The 15,129-nt window shown below is 38.6% G+C and overlaps 1 protein-coding gene across 6 annotated transcripts in view; it reads right to left on the bottom strand.

Annotated features, from left to right (window-relative positions):
• CAPRIN2 (caprin family member 2) overlaps positions 1–15,129 on the bottom strand; it is a 33,232-nt gene that overhangs the window by 1,554 nt on the left and 16,549 nt on the right. For 5 of the 6 annotated variants that reach the window (XM_064420966.1, XM_064420963.1, XM_064420961.1 and 2 more), the window contains 10 exons: positions 11,719–11,850; positions 11,428–11,515; positions 10,920–10,975; positions 10,220–10,321; positions 8,514–8,624; positions 7,735–7,887; positions 4,689–4,872; positions 2,979–3,164; positions 1,616–1,716; positions 855–921 (listed from right to left, as the gene is read on the bottom strand). In XM_064420966.1, the coding sequence (XP_064277036.1) occupies positions 855–921; positions 1,616–1,716; positions 2,979–3,164; positions 4,689–4,872; positions 7,735–7,887; positions 8,514–8,624; positions 10,220–10,321; positions 10,920–10,975; positions 11,428–11,515; positions 11,719–11,850 (1,180 nt within the window). The remainder of the gene's footprint in view (positions 1–854; positions 922–1,615; positions 1,717–2,978; positions 3,165–4,688; positions 4,873–7,734; positions 7,888–8,513; positions 8,625–10,219; positions 10,322–10,919; positions 10,976–11,427; positions 11,516–11,718; positions 11,851–15,129) is intronic. The other variant, XM_064420962.1, reaches the window with a different exon arrangement.

Raw genomic sequence — 15,129 nt, 5'->3', positions numbered from 1 at the left:
ACAACACGTGAAGACATACATTAAATAAGTGAAGTTGCTGTGAAATCCTAATGCTAATGAGTACTTTCATCAGCTGTTAATTCACCATCATCTCCTACTTAGCTTTCTTCTGAAATATATTCTATCCCTCAAGCTAGGATATGACCTGTATTATCCTAAAACAGTTTCTACAATACACTGTAATTTCTCTTTCATTTCTGAAATAGTGATCTACAGCTTCTCTTCATCTCACTTTCACCTGTAGCACTGGAAGTCCATATTTTTCTAGCACATACAGTAGAAACAATTAACCTTGTTTCCAACTCTTCAAAACACGTGCTATTCATGCATGTAGGACACAGCTAGCCTTATTTATTTCTTTAGGTTTTCTACTCCATTATGGAAATACAAAGTACACCTGTATTACCAAATACATTTTCATAGGAAAAATTATTTTACAAAGTCTCTGTGATCTGATAGCCTGTGATAGCCTTATTTTACAAAGTCTCTGTGATTCTGATTACCCAGAATAAGGGAGGACTACACACTTAAGGGGAGAAAGCCAGTGCTTCTTCCCTGAAAGGAGGGAACTGCTGGTTTTTCCTAGTCAGATTATTTGTGACATTCAATAAGGTACCATTGTGTCAAAATTTTGACATGAAGACTCCAGACTAAAAATAGTGAAGTTAAATCCTCTGCTGTGCAATGCTGTGGAAGAACAGCCCTCAAGCCTCCAGCTAAGCTTGGTTAACTTACACCAAGCTCAATCTGTTGGGTGAGGGATCATATTCTGCTTTTCACACTGCTCCCAGTAATACACCAGCTGCAATATCTAAGCACATACTGGACCACTGGGGGCCTGATGTTTGCCTTACCTCTTGAATTTGCTCGAGGACCACTACTTATCCCACCTCGTTTATAGCACTGCTGGTAATTAACATCCTGAAAGAAGTGTCAGGGAGATGGCTATAAGCAAATCTGAACTCAATTGAGGCAATAGACTTTTTCACAATGAATTCCATCTCTAAAATACAATGACAGTTCAGAAACAAGATGCAGATTAACAGTTTTACTTATGGAAAATTAACTTATAATAGCTTGTATGAGATTAAAGATCTACTTTGTCAGTTATAGCAAATGAGCTTCTGAACAGTTGATGTTACTGAGCAATACCCTTAAATCTCAAGTCTGTTCTAGGTTCATGAGCCTGCACAGAAGACATTGACAGACCCACCTCACACCAGGAACCTTTGCCTCCTTAAGTTTTTTTAAAATTATTTTTGGAGTTTTGGCCTAGCCGCATTCTCAGCCAGTCCATTTAGGAGTTCATTATTTTACATTAGAGAGGCATTTTAGTGAACCAACTTTTAAAAAATAATAGACTGGACTCATACAATGTTATTTACCACCAATGTTATTTCAAAGATTAATTTCAGACTAAAATCAACCTGTCATACAGAGATGTTACCTGTCTGAACTGACTTATTTCAGCTGCTGTCTACCATTCCACAAAAAGGTTTGTCTGTGAAACAAAACTAACCTCTCCTGTAAGTAACAGTTCACCTGTTAAGAAAATGAAGAACTACCATGTTGGAAGATTTGGCTCCTATACAGTGGAAATAAAGTAAATACCTACCCTCTGAGAATATGGCATTCCAGCATAATCTCTACCAGGAAACTGTAGCTGGCCATAGTTGCCATTAGTTAATGAAGGTGAACCTCTGTAAGCATCAAAACCTGTTCAAACAAAGTTGATTATTCAGTATAATTTACTGTTTAATTTACAGTACAAGTCTGGAATTTCACTACAGATCTTTTTTTGGCAATTATGTACATTAAGTTATGCAGTAACAGAGCTATTCTTAGATTTGGAATTGAATAGGAACCTTGCTACTCCTATAACAAATGCACTTCATTAGCTACTCATAACTTACATACTATGGCTATATCAAAATTATTTTAAAATATTAACATCAGGCCCTATCCATTGCCTGTGATACTAATGGGATGTCACAGAACAGCTGAAAAGCTTGCTAAATCCAGCAATGGGATTAAGAGACACTTTCTTCTCTGTTACCGACACTGAGCTATTACTGGTATACATTTAAGGGCTACTGTAATATTTTGCCTCTTCAGTTATTAACTTAAGCTATTATTTAACTACCAAAGCAGAGCTGCAAGTAATTTCATAGCAGACACCACCAAACCCAGGATGGCTGTTAAGTCAGAACTATCAAGCTCATCATCTGGTACATGTTCCTACAAGGTACTGAGCAGGCTCAGCCCAGCTGAAGCACCTATCACAGACCAAGTGCTCTTCACTTCACAGGGGAATAGGCCACAACTGCAGCTGGTAGCTACTAACAACCTTAATTTAGTAACTGCTTAAAGCCTGCTGAAACTCTCTATAGGACTTCAGGTAGCAGCCAAAGAATAACTGCTCTCTGCAGAGACCAAATAACTTCCTCATAAAACTCTTCAGTTTGTTATTTGTCTAGAAGGGCTCTTCACTACTGGAGCCTCTCCCCCATCCTGGTTTTTGCTGGCAATATTAAAGTGAGCAGTGCTAAGAAAAAACATACCTTATTTGCACAAACACAGTAAGTGGTATGTGAAGAGGAAACTGGCCTGCCCAGATTGTCAGCCAAGAGAAAGAATTAAGTTGGCAAAAAGTTCAGAACAACAAATGATTGCCAACAGAAAAGTCCATATGAGTAATCTAATAACCTATTAGTGAAAGTTTCTGTCTTCATATTTAGGCAAGCTATGAAATTGCTCAGCCACTTGACCTGACATCTTAAGTACAGCGACCACAAATAAAAGTTAGCATGAACTTCCTTAAATTCTACAACAGAGGGCCCCATTCTCTGCACATGGCCCTTAAAGTCTTTTTTTGAGACATTTCACATACAGAAAATGAATTTAGTAGTGTGTTGTGCTAAATCACATTCTACTGGCAGGACATTAGATCTTCAGGATGATAGTAAACACAGACATACCTTTGTACCCAGCAGGGGAGCGGTACGAATTAGCCAGCGACCTTCCACCTCTAGCAGACCCTCTGACAGACCCACGGCTGTTGAGGTAAGGCTGAGGGGGTCTGGGAATAACATTAGCCTGTGCTGGATAAAAGGCAAGGCTACCATTGCTAACAGGAACAGCTCCATCAGGTTGATAGTTCACTGCTTAAAACAGAAGGCACAGATAAGTCAAAGCTTTTTATAACCACAGTAAGGTACACACACAGAAGCAAGGGCAGTATTAGGACATTCAGAGACCAATTAAGCTGCTCTAAATAGTCTGTTCTTCTGTCCCTTCATTACTTCATTTAAGTGATTGGATCCTTCCCTTTGTTTTGTAAAGTGTAGTGGTTGTTAAAATCTCCTGCAGACAGCACAGGCTCTGAGTGCAAGCCCCTAATGCATTCAACAGGAGTCAGTTGCACAGGTGAGAACAAGCTTCCTAGCAGCATGAAAATACCCAATCTAGGTTAAAATCAAGTAACATTTAAGAATTTTCACTGATAAACTAGGTCACCGCAGTACTGACATCCCTTGAAACAAGACAAACTCCATCAGAGCTAGATAGCAATAAATATGCAAAGCAGATATTTGGGTTCAGTCTCTTCAATAGACATTCCTACCATATACTAGCCTATTCAGCTCCAAGCAAAATGTATTCAAGAATGCTTTTCACTCACAAGGGTGAGTGAGTGGTTAGCTTTAAACACAGATCTTGCAACCATGAATGTATTTCTACAAGCCCATGCTTTATTTGAATCCAAAAAGCTTAAAACTGATCCAGAACAACAGTATAAACCCCTGTGTGAAGCATGTGCAGAGCCATTGCAGAAGGCTAATAAAAAATCCAGAAGGCTTATCACCCATGTGTCTCAGTGATGAGAAGGAACATTGAAGCTAAACGTGCTTTTCTCACTGCTACACTTACACTGTTCTTTAGGTCTCATTGACTTCACACACTATCAGTCTGTTTCTAGTCTAAGACCTGTGAAAATCACTCTGGCAGAACAACAGCAGTTGTAAATGACCTTGAGCCATTTCATTAGATGCCCTTATGAATACTGATCCCTAGTTGTCATTTTCTTTCATCCTAAAAACCTCAAGACCTTTAGGGGCCAGTTTCATTTCAAATTTTGTGTTACCTATAGAAAGCCACTTCTTGCACCACCTGAACATCAAGTAAGTCAGGTTTGTGTTGAATGCAACAGCTCAAGACCACTTACTAGCTCAGTATCTCTCAGGTCAGACTGAAAATTTACCCCAGCTTAGCATTCAGCAACTCCCAGCACTGACAGCACTATTACCAGAGACCAAATTAATGGTTCCAAATAAGAGTATTTCATCATTACTACTACTCCAAGCAAATCATCGTTTGACTGGCAAGTATCACCACATATTTGAATTTCTCACCTACTGGGAAATTCAGGCATGTAAGTGACAACAGTCTGTTCATCAACTACAGAAACAAGTTTGAACCAGCCTTTCATCCTGCTAGCAGTTTTGAAATTAAGTTTACATACCATCAACATTAGAGTTGATGTATGCCTAATATTAGACATTTATGTAGCACCTGTTAAGAATTTCACTGGGTTAGAAGTATTCACAGCACATGATAATGAATTTAAAGACTATTATAAACTGAACATATTAAAAGACTACTTGAAATACAGATTCAAGTGCAGTTCTCACCTGAAGACAGAGACTCTTGTGAAAGAGAGGTTTGTTCTGCAACATGAGAAGATTGCAACTGGCATTGAGGAGGAGTCTGTGTACTTGCTGTGGAGAAACTCTGGTTATAGCCCGCTGAATATGAAGAGTCCTCTTTAATTTCCTGGTCTTTACGTGGAGGCAGTGGTGCATTCACTTTAAACACCTACAACACATTTGAAAACAAGTGCTTAACACTACCAGCTAACATCTCTGCCTAATGCCACCACCCTGCCATGCTGTGGTTTAAATCCATATGCTTTTTAGCGTATTTCTAGACTACCAGCTATTTCTTAGAAACAACCAAAAACATCATACATCAACCCATCCTTTTCCCTCTCAGTAAACTTACAGAACACACTGTTTATGGAGCTACTACCCAAGGAATAGCTTGATTGACCATAGTTACTGTACTCTGTCAGCAGAACAATTACCATACAACAAGCTATTTCCCTTCTATGGGAAATCCTCTGTGAAATCCACTGACCACCTGTCCTGCAGCTCAAGCTGAAGCTGGGACAGCCTGTTCTGAGATGAGATATTCACATTTGGGAAGAATCTGGGTCTTTCTGCATGTCTTGGAACCTGATATAACACTGTTATCCACTCAAACACCATATTAGACATCATTTGCCCCTTCAGTAAGTGGAGCTTCATCTTTCCTACTCATTTAACATTCTCCAAGAGTAAACATTTAACCTAAGTAAGTCTTGTCATTCAAATGTTGTACCTGGGCAGTGCAATGATAAGCAGATATTACTGCTAGTTAAATCTAATAACACAAACTTCAGTCACTCCAGTGACTGCATTACTTTATAGCCAATGACACAATTACCAGAAATAATGCTGTCAAAAGAGACAACTATCATCAACATCAAATAGGCAAAGTCTGTTTTGATTAAAAGGACCCAAATTTCACATAAAGAGCTGTCAGCAGTACTGGTACTGCTGGTGTATCTAACAAGACTATGAACTCTCTGAAGACAGACTTGGGCAAAAGCCACAGCTAGATGTTGCAAGAAACAGCTTCAGAGCTTGACAGTTCTTGCCATTTGCAGATGCCCTTATAATTTAAAAAAATCCAAGGGTCAAGAAATCCAGTAGTGCCTCTAAGAGGCAGTCTATATGCCTCGTGATGAGCATAAATTTTGAACCTTTGTAAAGTAAAACTAACTGATTTGTTTTATTTTTCATTTTTGATCACTTCATCTGGTAAATAAAGTGATCCAAAGCTATCCTTTTCAAAAAAGGAATTTGAGAAGGCAGGGCACTCAAGCTGTCAACACCCACACCCTGAAGAATTCATAGCAAGTGGTCTGCTTTTTTCCTGCAGTGAGGGTTACAGGTGGAATTCAAGTCAAGGACTAGGGCCACAGGTCAAGCCTGTCTTTAAGCTTCCATAAGCACAAGAGCAGCAATAGGATGCCTGAGGACCTGTAATCAGATACTTCCATTACTGTCACTATTTGGCACGGAATCATCCTGGCTTACCTACTCAAGTCCAGTGGCTGTGCTTTCCTGGCAGCAATGAGAATCTAAGCAATGTAGGGAAGAAAACCCTGCACTGCAAAGTTCAATATTTCTACCACTACAAGAGGAATGAACATCCTCATGACTTAGTTGACAGATGTTTGCCAGGTTTCCCTAAAATCCCAAGAGCAATCTCAGCCATTTAACATCTCTGAAAACAGGGTAATAGTTCAAGTGACCTTTCAGTGGTTATGATCAAAGCACTCTGAACACAGACAGCAAGTTCAGACATAACCAGAATGAACTGAGACCAGGACTCCATATTTATGCCATGACAGATGCTTATCTTATAGACTGGGTCCTCAAAATACTCTGGATCCTTTCATCACAGCATGCTGCCACTTCTCAACTTACAGGAAAAATCACCACCTAATCACTTAGCATAATTTAAACACATCCAGCTTAGGAAAAAAAACACCACCCTACTACGAGTTGCTTCATTTGTAATGTGTATCACAATTCTATGCCTCTGAGGTAGGTTTGACTTGGACCTCTTCTACAAATAGAGAACACCAAGCAGAAAAAGTCATTGCAGTGATTTTACTACAGACCATACCAGGATGTCACAGAAGTTTTATTTAGCTCCTGTGATTTGAAAGGCTATTAAATACCTTTCAGCAGTTCCTACCGCATACGTCTCAGTACTGCAAGACTGAGCCCAGCAAGTTGTGAACTATACTGGCACTTCTGTTAAAATGGAGAATGCCTTTGGAGACTCTAAAGCTTGCTTTTGAGAAAACTATTAAATCAATGTTTCTGTCATCTTCTGAAGAATATACTAGAAGAGTAAATAATGATGCCTTCCCTGTACTTAATGAAGACCCTTCCTCTGAACCTCTCTAAGCCTGCACTACAGATTACCAGGAAGTAGCAAAGTTTCATACTATTTTTTTCAGGCCATACCCCATTACTGATGGTCTATAATTGCAGTGAACATCTCAGACTGTGTGGTATATTTCCTAGATATGTACACTGACTGCTTGTTAACAACATAGGGTAATGAGCAACACCAGTTTTCCAAAAACACATTTTCCATTATTCCAGTGGACTGAATTTTACCCCACTGAAGCAAATAGTAAACAATACAACTCAGGCTTCTGAAAGCATTTTGGCCTAATAGCTATTTTCAGGATTCCTTTTCTCCAATGAAGTCTGTTGTATTTGAAATCTTTTCCTAAGAACAGCGTAAGTGCAGTTCACCTTACTTTAGGGTATTGCTATCAATCTGTTGATTTCAGGCCTGACTTCTCCCTCTTAGTTCCTTAAGGCTACTAAGATATCCTAGTATTAGTTTTTTGGCACCATACAGAGCAAAACCAGGACCTTTGTTCTTAGATGATCTGTTTTAAGTTCTGAAGAGAATCAGAGGACTAATCTAGATTTTACTGTTAAAACAAAATTACCTATTAAGTTCTGTACTATTCCAAGAGGAGCCAGCTCCTCCGTGTTAGTCCCAAGTTACTCACATCACTGTCAGTTCTGTGTGTTGCATACTTACAGTCTGCATAGCCTGAAAGGGAGCTGCTGTTATTGTGACAGAGCTGCTGCTTGCTGGAGGAGACTGAAAGCTTTGTGCTGGTGGCACTGATGGCATGGGGGTGCTTGAAGTAGGCAACGGCGACTGTGGCTCACTTGGGAGGGGAATAGTTGCCTGGGGGAAGAACAAATGTAATGAAAGGTCACTTGATAATTATCAGGCAGTAACAGAAGCAGTTAATTTGTTCTAAAGCCTAGACTGACAGAAGTCAGCAGTTTCTACAGGATGACATTTGGACATAGAGCTACAAAATAGCTTTTGCTTACAATTTCAAATCTTGCTGTGCATCCTCAGCAAACAGTACTTCTATTGCAGTCTCTGCTGATTAAGTGAAATGTGCCTATGAGCTACTATACATACCATTCTTTGGAATAATATCACAATAAAGAGACATTAGGTATTTTTCCCTACCACTAAGGACACACAGAATGCTTTCTGTTACATTTAGTAAAAGAAGATTCTTTGGCTGATATTGGAAATTACTTCTCTTTTCTGGAGGAATTCAGGAAAATTAGGGTCTGATTTTTTTTCCCTTTCCAACTTAATTATGTTTCAGATTAGGAAACAATGCTGAGTTGTCCAGACAAAGTATTAACCAGCATTAGGCCTCAGCTGAGCAGATGGCAAAATGAAGTGTTGATTTAGAGCACCAATATTTACAACACAGGAGTCAAAAGGGACATGTTTAGAGCCTTACCATTTCAGCAACTTAAATATTTACCTTACTTGTGATAGCTCACCTGGGCAATTTCAACCTTTTTAGGTATCAGTGGCTCAGAAATACGTGAACTTGTCTGATACAGAGGCTGGGAAGTATATTTCTCATTCTCTTGAGAAAGTGCTGTTGATGCCTAGAAAAAGCCATAATGCACCTGCTATTAGGAGTAGTACTACAGAGTTCTGGTAAAGCTATGAAACACCAGTGCTAAAGCTGAAACAAATGGATTTTGAAAGACCAGGACAAACATTAATTCCAAAGCCAAAGTATTAAACAGTCATCTTAACCAAAGCTTCAAGTAATTAGCTTTAAAGATTCAGATTTAGAGTACTCTTCTTACACAACTGGTTGCACAACTAGCCCTGCAAAGTCAGATCATTTTAAGAACAGTAGATTGCTTCAAGCACTTACAGTGAAGTCTGCAACACACACCTGTCTCACTGAATTAAATGGAAAGATACTAGTAAGCTCTGTTGAACAAGGCTTTGCAAAGCCTGTGTATCCTACAGCTAGCTCACACTTGTAATGCTACATATAGGAGTTGCTTAATACTTAAATATGGAGCCTAGGGCTAAAGACTACCGGTCCTGTGCTCACCATGTACACATCACAGTGCCTCAGACAGCACTGGGGTGTACTTGCACACCAGGAGGAGCACTGCCACCATGGAGTGCATTCCCTGGTTCTGCTGGGACCAAAACTTAACTACTGCTTTCCATGGAAAAGAAAGACAGACACTAGACTTCAAGCTGAAGGGATAGAGATAGGCTGGGCACAAGCAACCCTAATTCCAAACAATAAGTTTGCATTCTACAAAAAGATCAGATGTTCCATTTTATAGCACAGCACAAGCCTTCTGGAATCAAACTGAACAGCAGAATTATTGAAGTCTTGGCAGCACAAGGAGTCTCATGGAGCTGTAGAAGTGATAGAAAGTGTCAAGAACTGGGACAAAACTGCTGATTCAAGACTAATAGCCCTATCAGTAATAGTATATTAAGAAACAGAGTAAGTACTACATAGTATGCTGATAACATGTGCATAAGCAAAACAGATGTAAAAACCAAGAACATTTCCCATTATAATCTATACACTCTGAATTATAGAGTCCAACAGGAAAGAGCCAACTGAGTTCTTGAAAACAGCAACACAATTCACAAGAGATCTTTAAGACACTTATCTGCATAAAGTGAAACTTTTCAGCTCTAAACACTATTTGACTGTTATCTGAATGTTTAACTGCACATAAATATAATTAAGCAAGCAAAGTTTTAGGTCTAGCTGAACATCAGGAAGTGAGATTGCCAGTATTTTTTCAGTTAGTGTTTGAGAGAATGTTTCAGTCTTCAGGTTACACACAGACTGTATTTCATGACAATACCCATCTCAATTTATGCAACCTCTTTGTCATCATTAGAGGGAATACTCTAGACTGTAACCAAAGCAAATATTTATGCTGTTCCCATGTTCTCACAAGAATGTGCACCACACTTTTTGGTGAGCACTTTTCATCCCACACCCTTCCTGTGTCAAGAAGCAGACTTTGTATTCATGCAGTATTAGCAAGAATTTGTCACCCATCTTTAAGTATTCCAGACTGTAGGCTGTACTACTGCTGTTACTTGTATGTTGTTCCAGTACAGTTATTCAGGAGGGCCCCAGCTGAGCTTTCTGTTTGGGCTGGCTGTCACACAGATCTGAACACCAGCAAACCCCAGGGTAACATACCTGTGGTGTCACCAAGTCTTCAGTTTCAGAGCCAGAAAGAGCATGATCAGCAGATGCTAGGGAAGTGTTTGAACCATGCAGCACCATTGATGAAGCAGCAGCCTTGCAAGGAGAGAAAACCAACATAAGGTTTTGAAAATATCAAAATAAATTGTGTTTCACTAAAACTCACACACTCAGCATGTCCAAGTAAACCTTAGAATAATTCAGAGACTGAAGTGTCTTGACCAGTGAGTCTTTTAGGAATTCTTGTTTGTGGTAAAGAAACACATTTAAAAGCAAAAGTCACAAGACATTCAAGCACAGTGACTGAATTTAAAGTTCATTTAACCACAACTACCAAAGCTTGAGATACAGTCTTTGGTGTAAGGATCTTGAAGATGAAAACATGATATCTAGGAAAGAAACTAGCTGTTCTTCTGCACATGACTGCTGGCTGTGACCTGAATCTAAAGGGACAATACGCAAACTACTTCAGCGTGTCTTCAACACACTTCAAGAAACTTCAAGCATTTATTGCCCCTTTTCAACCAAAAAAGAAGCCAGCTTTGTCAACATTTGAGTGGACTTAGACTGGCAAGCTACTACATCATATGAAACAAAAAACTATTGGCAAGAAAAACAACTCAAGTGTAAGTCCTGCTGGTAGAGGTAAGTAACCTCTACCTGCCTCTTCAGGGCAGTCCTAACTTCAACTTACTTGAAGGGGCTGTTGAAGAAAATCACTCTGACTTGGCAGTTTCTGCTCTTTTGAAGCTGTAAAAATAGAATGCATTAAACAACATTTATTTGTAAATTTAAACACTACATATAGTTTTGGTGTGCAGTTCTATTTTTTAAAACGTTTGGTATGTGAAGATGCAAACTATTTTTACTATGTGAAATTCAAATATTTAAACCTAGCATCAGCAAACTACACCCAATTGAAAACTTCAGTTTTTTGGTAAAAGAGGACAGGTATTCAATGATTTATTCAATTAAAAAAATATTTTTACCACAGAAAAGATATCCCCTTACCAGATTAAGAAAGAAAATTAATAAACTGGGTAATTGAGTTCTACAGCCCAAGATCCTCCCAGTCTTTTAGCATGGTCTGTTCTTTATGTTTAAACAAGGATCTTCACCAGGCCTACTGATCTACAGCCCCAGCAAACCCTGTTTGTGCTTGCAAAATTGTACATACCATATACACTTATAGTATCACCTACCTACAGGACTACTTGCTGGAGTAACTGAAGGAGGTTGGGATGAACCAATGGCACTTGGTGAAGCTTTATCAAAATCCAGAATGGACTCCTTCCAAAAAAAAAAAAAAAATCACCATTGGGTAGAAAAAAAATTAAGTTCTAGACATAAATGAAACACTTTCACTTGACAAGCTGCTCTTAGCTAATTAGGGCTACATTCATTCATCCAGTGCCAACACACATTGTCAGCACTGTTTTCCCTAACCCAGTAGGAACAAGAGCTTTGTGCTACAACAGCAGAGAAAAACATACTTGCATGAAGTTGTACGTCCCTTGTATCTGAGTCATCAGATCCTGAAGTTTTTCCCTTCTCAATACTGGATCTTTTGGAAGAGTTGAAGTAGAGCAAAATTCTGCAGCTGGCTGATGTGCAGGTTTAGGCACCTAATAAGGAGAAGTTACATTAAACCTAATACTGGAAGCACAACAAGCTTCCTTATCCAATATACTTCCAGAGTAACCTAGAGGTGTCAGACACGTGGGCCAAGGAATTCTGGGTTCTTATTGATATTTCCTGAATCACATATTCACTTTATTTTTTAGAAAAAAATAAACTTCCTGTTGCCACAACTAGTTAAGCCACAGCTTCCATAGAATGGTTTGGGCTGGAAGACAGCTTGAAGATTATCCAGTTCAACCCCCCCGCCACGGGCAGGAACACCTTTCACTAGATTAATTCACTTCAGGTTATTATAGCCAAACGTAAAGAAGTAAGTTGCCTGCACCTAGTGCAAAATTAGGCACTTCCATCTAAGAAAACTCACATTTCAGTTGAAGGCCAGAACAAACTTAAAAATCAAAGCTACATCACTCAAGGTTTACTTCTCCCAGCAGAGCCAACACCAATAAGTACAAATCTTTTATTAGGAAGGCATTTCCAGACATTCTGAAGAAATTGCACCTGAGAGATACATTGCAAGCAAGTAACTCAGGATGAGACCAAGTTTTCTACTAAAAAGCCAGATAATACACCACCTCCTGCAGAAAGTATTACATCCCAATTTGGCATAAATACACCCATGCTCCCACACAAGAGCCTAATATGGACTTTTGTAGGGCTTTATTACTCCTTGATTATTTCAGCTGGTTCCTTAAGAGTTCATCCCCACTGGTTCTCACTCCACTTTAAGAGAGGGAAATGTTTTGTCACGGAACAAGTCAGTCTAAGGTAACAGAAAAATCACTACATTAAGCTCCTTAAGCAACAGAAGCCCTGTTATTTATAAAGTGACAATAATATTAGACTGTCTAGATGTTCTAACATGTTTTTTGAAAGCAGTATGCAGAAGAGGTAGGCTCATTAGAAGTATTTTAAACCAATAATTTTCTGTGGTTCTCCAAAGTTTTGTTGTTCTAATGTTGGTCTGTGCCGCTGGAGGAAGGCAAACCTGAAGACATTTAGTTGCATTATTTCAACTGGCCCAAATGTTGAGATATGCAGGAACATGTGAAAATCTTTTTTTTTCCCTACAGGATAAACTGCTGTGTTTCTAACAGGAGGTTAGAACTTCAATATTTGGTACAGCAGTGTTATTATTTGCATAAAGTCACTGGAAAATATATGGCAGAAGGGTATTTGTGCTACGATGACAATTGTCACAACAAATCCACCACAAACTGATAAAGTGCTCTTTGTTTACTTTTAGGACAAGCGTAAAAACACTCTTGCATTTCTTTTCAACAGTTTTCTGAAACATCTCTGGCCTTTGCAGAAATTCCAATGCCATGCACAGGCAAGAAGCTTATAGCACATGATTAACTCTGGAGGACTCAGTTTCTAGTATCTGTATGGCCCACATAACTGCTTGATGAGCTGTGAGAAGTTTCACTTTATTCTTTAGTTAAAAGAGTGCATCTTAGTCCTTGTGCAGCAGAACTTCTAATTAAGATAGAGCTGTACAATCTTTAACTACCAGTTAAATACAAGTTTATATTGCTGTAGTTTCCAATAATTAAAAGTAACTACAGCTTTTAAGGATGTAAGTGTAGAACAAAAGATACAGTTGAATTAAGTTAAATCTCAGTGAGTTATAGATTAAGTTACTAGCAATCTGGATCTTTCTGTCCATCACTTTTAGTGCTCACTTACAAAAAGTCTTAATTTTACAGCACTTGCTGTCACAGTAAATCTATTCTGGGTTAAACTGATTTATGCTTTTGTTACCCTCTTCCTCTTCCACTACCATTTCTACTAAGACACAGTGACATGACCAAACTGGTTCTGTGTGTTTAAAAATGGGTAACAAGCTTTTCACCTTTAGGTGACCTGAGTCTGGCAGGGTCTAAAGCTCTCAAGATAGTCCACTAGCTATTTGAGTGAGACTTGAACATTAAACACAGAAAAAAGTTTAAAAAGCCCCAAGGGCACGAAAGCAGAAAAGACTTGTCACTTTTACTTCCAAATACAATAAAATTCCTGTATGCCTGTACAATTTGTCAGAACTTTTATCTGCTTCCCCAGCTCATACTCTACACATTCTGTTGATAGCATTCTTTACTTCAACAAGAATGCAGGATTATGTATATGATATCAGGGCTTTAGGCTAGGACTGAAACACTGAGCCTTTCCATTCCATAAAGTTATTTTCTAGTTCATATAGATATTAAAATACACCAGCCAGAAGAAGCTGCAGTGAAGCTAACTCATAATGATTTGCTGGTACCTAGGGGTTCAAAACTACAATATTGAAATGCAATATAAGATTATATAGAGAAAAGTATCAGGAAATTAAAGTATTTAAGTTTCTATGCTTTTTAATAAAAAGATGCTTTGAAGAAGAGCAGGTACTTGACATTCTTAAGATGTTTTCTTTCTACCCTACAACTAGATGCTGTTTCTGGTAGTCATTAAAAGCTGGCAGCAGGCTGACCTATTAGTCTGGCTCAGATCAAACCTCTACATGCTAAGATCACTTAACATTAATCTGAATGTTGCTTGAACCACTACAGTTGAACAGCACTGGTAAATTTAGAGTTTAATTTGTCATAAGAAATATTTCTGAAACCTAACTTCAACACTACCCATACATCCAGCAAAATTTATCTTGACTTATGTCCAGAGAACTGACTGACTAAAAGCAGAGGTGAAACCTCTAGAATTTTTTTTGGACCAGTTAAGCCTTTGCAAATAAACCAATGACCACTTTGGAATTTGGCTAGTTAGAATGCAAATTTACTAGGGACTTCTGTTAAAGCTGGATTTTTTTTAGAGACTGAGGGTCTACTTACATGCAACACTAACATACCACTTCAACCATCTCATTTACTAGTGAAACTTCATTCTATGAGACAGGCCTTGAATTCCTCTTTAGGTTTGTTATTTATGGAGTACTAAATGAAATGGAATGTTGATACCCAAGCTGTAAGTAGTAATTACCATGTAGATACACAATTACAATCAGCTTTCTAGTCAGAGCAGCATTCACAGCCGGTATGAATTAAATGACACACTGAATGACAGCACAAGTCAAACTGTTTTGCTTTCCCATAACAGGCCACAAATTCAGCTCTAACCAAGCTTGCTGGTTCCACAGGTTGCACAAACACTTCAACAGAACAACAGTTAAACAGGTTGCACATCAGTTCACCCTGCAGTCTTGGGCTCAGCTTCTTAGGTATTCCACCTTACACTACATTAAATTAAACAAGCATATTAAAATATCT

Source organism: Passer domesticus, chromosome 5, assembly GCF_036417665.1.
Source record: "Passer domesticus isolate bPasDom1 chromosome 5, bPasDom1.hap1, whole genome shotgun sequence".
NCBI lineage: Eukaryota > Metazoa > Chordata > Aves > Passeriformes > Passeridae > Passer > Passer domesticus.
This window is presented reverse-complemented; position numbering and strand designations above follow the sequence as displayed.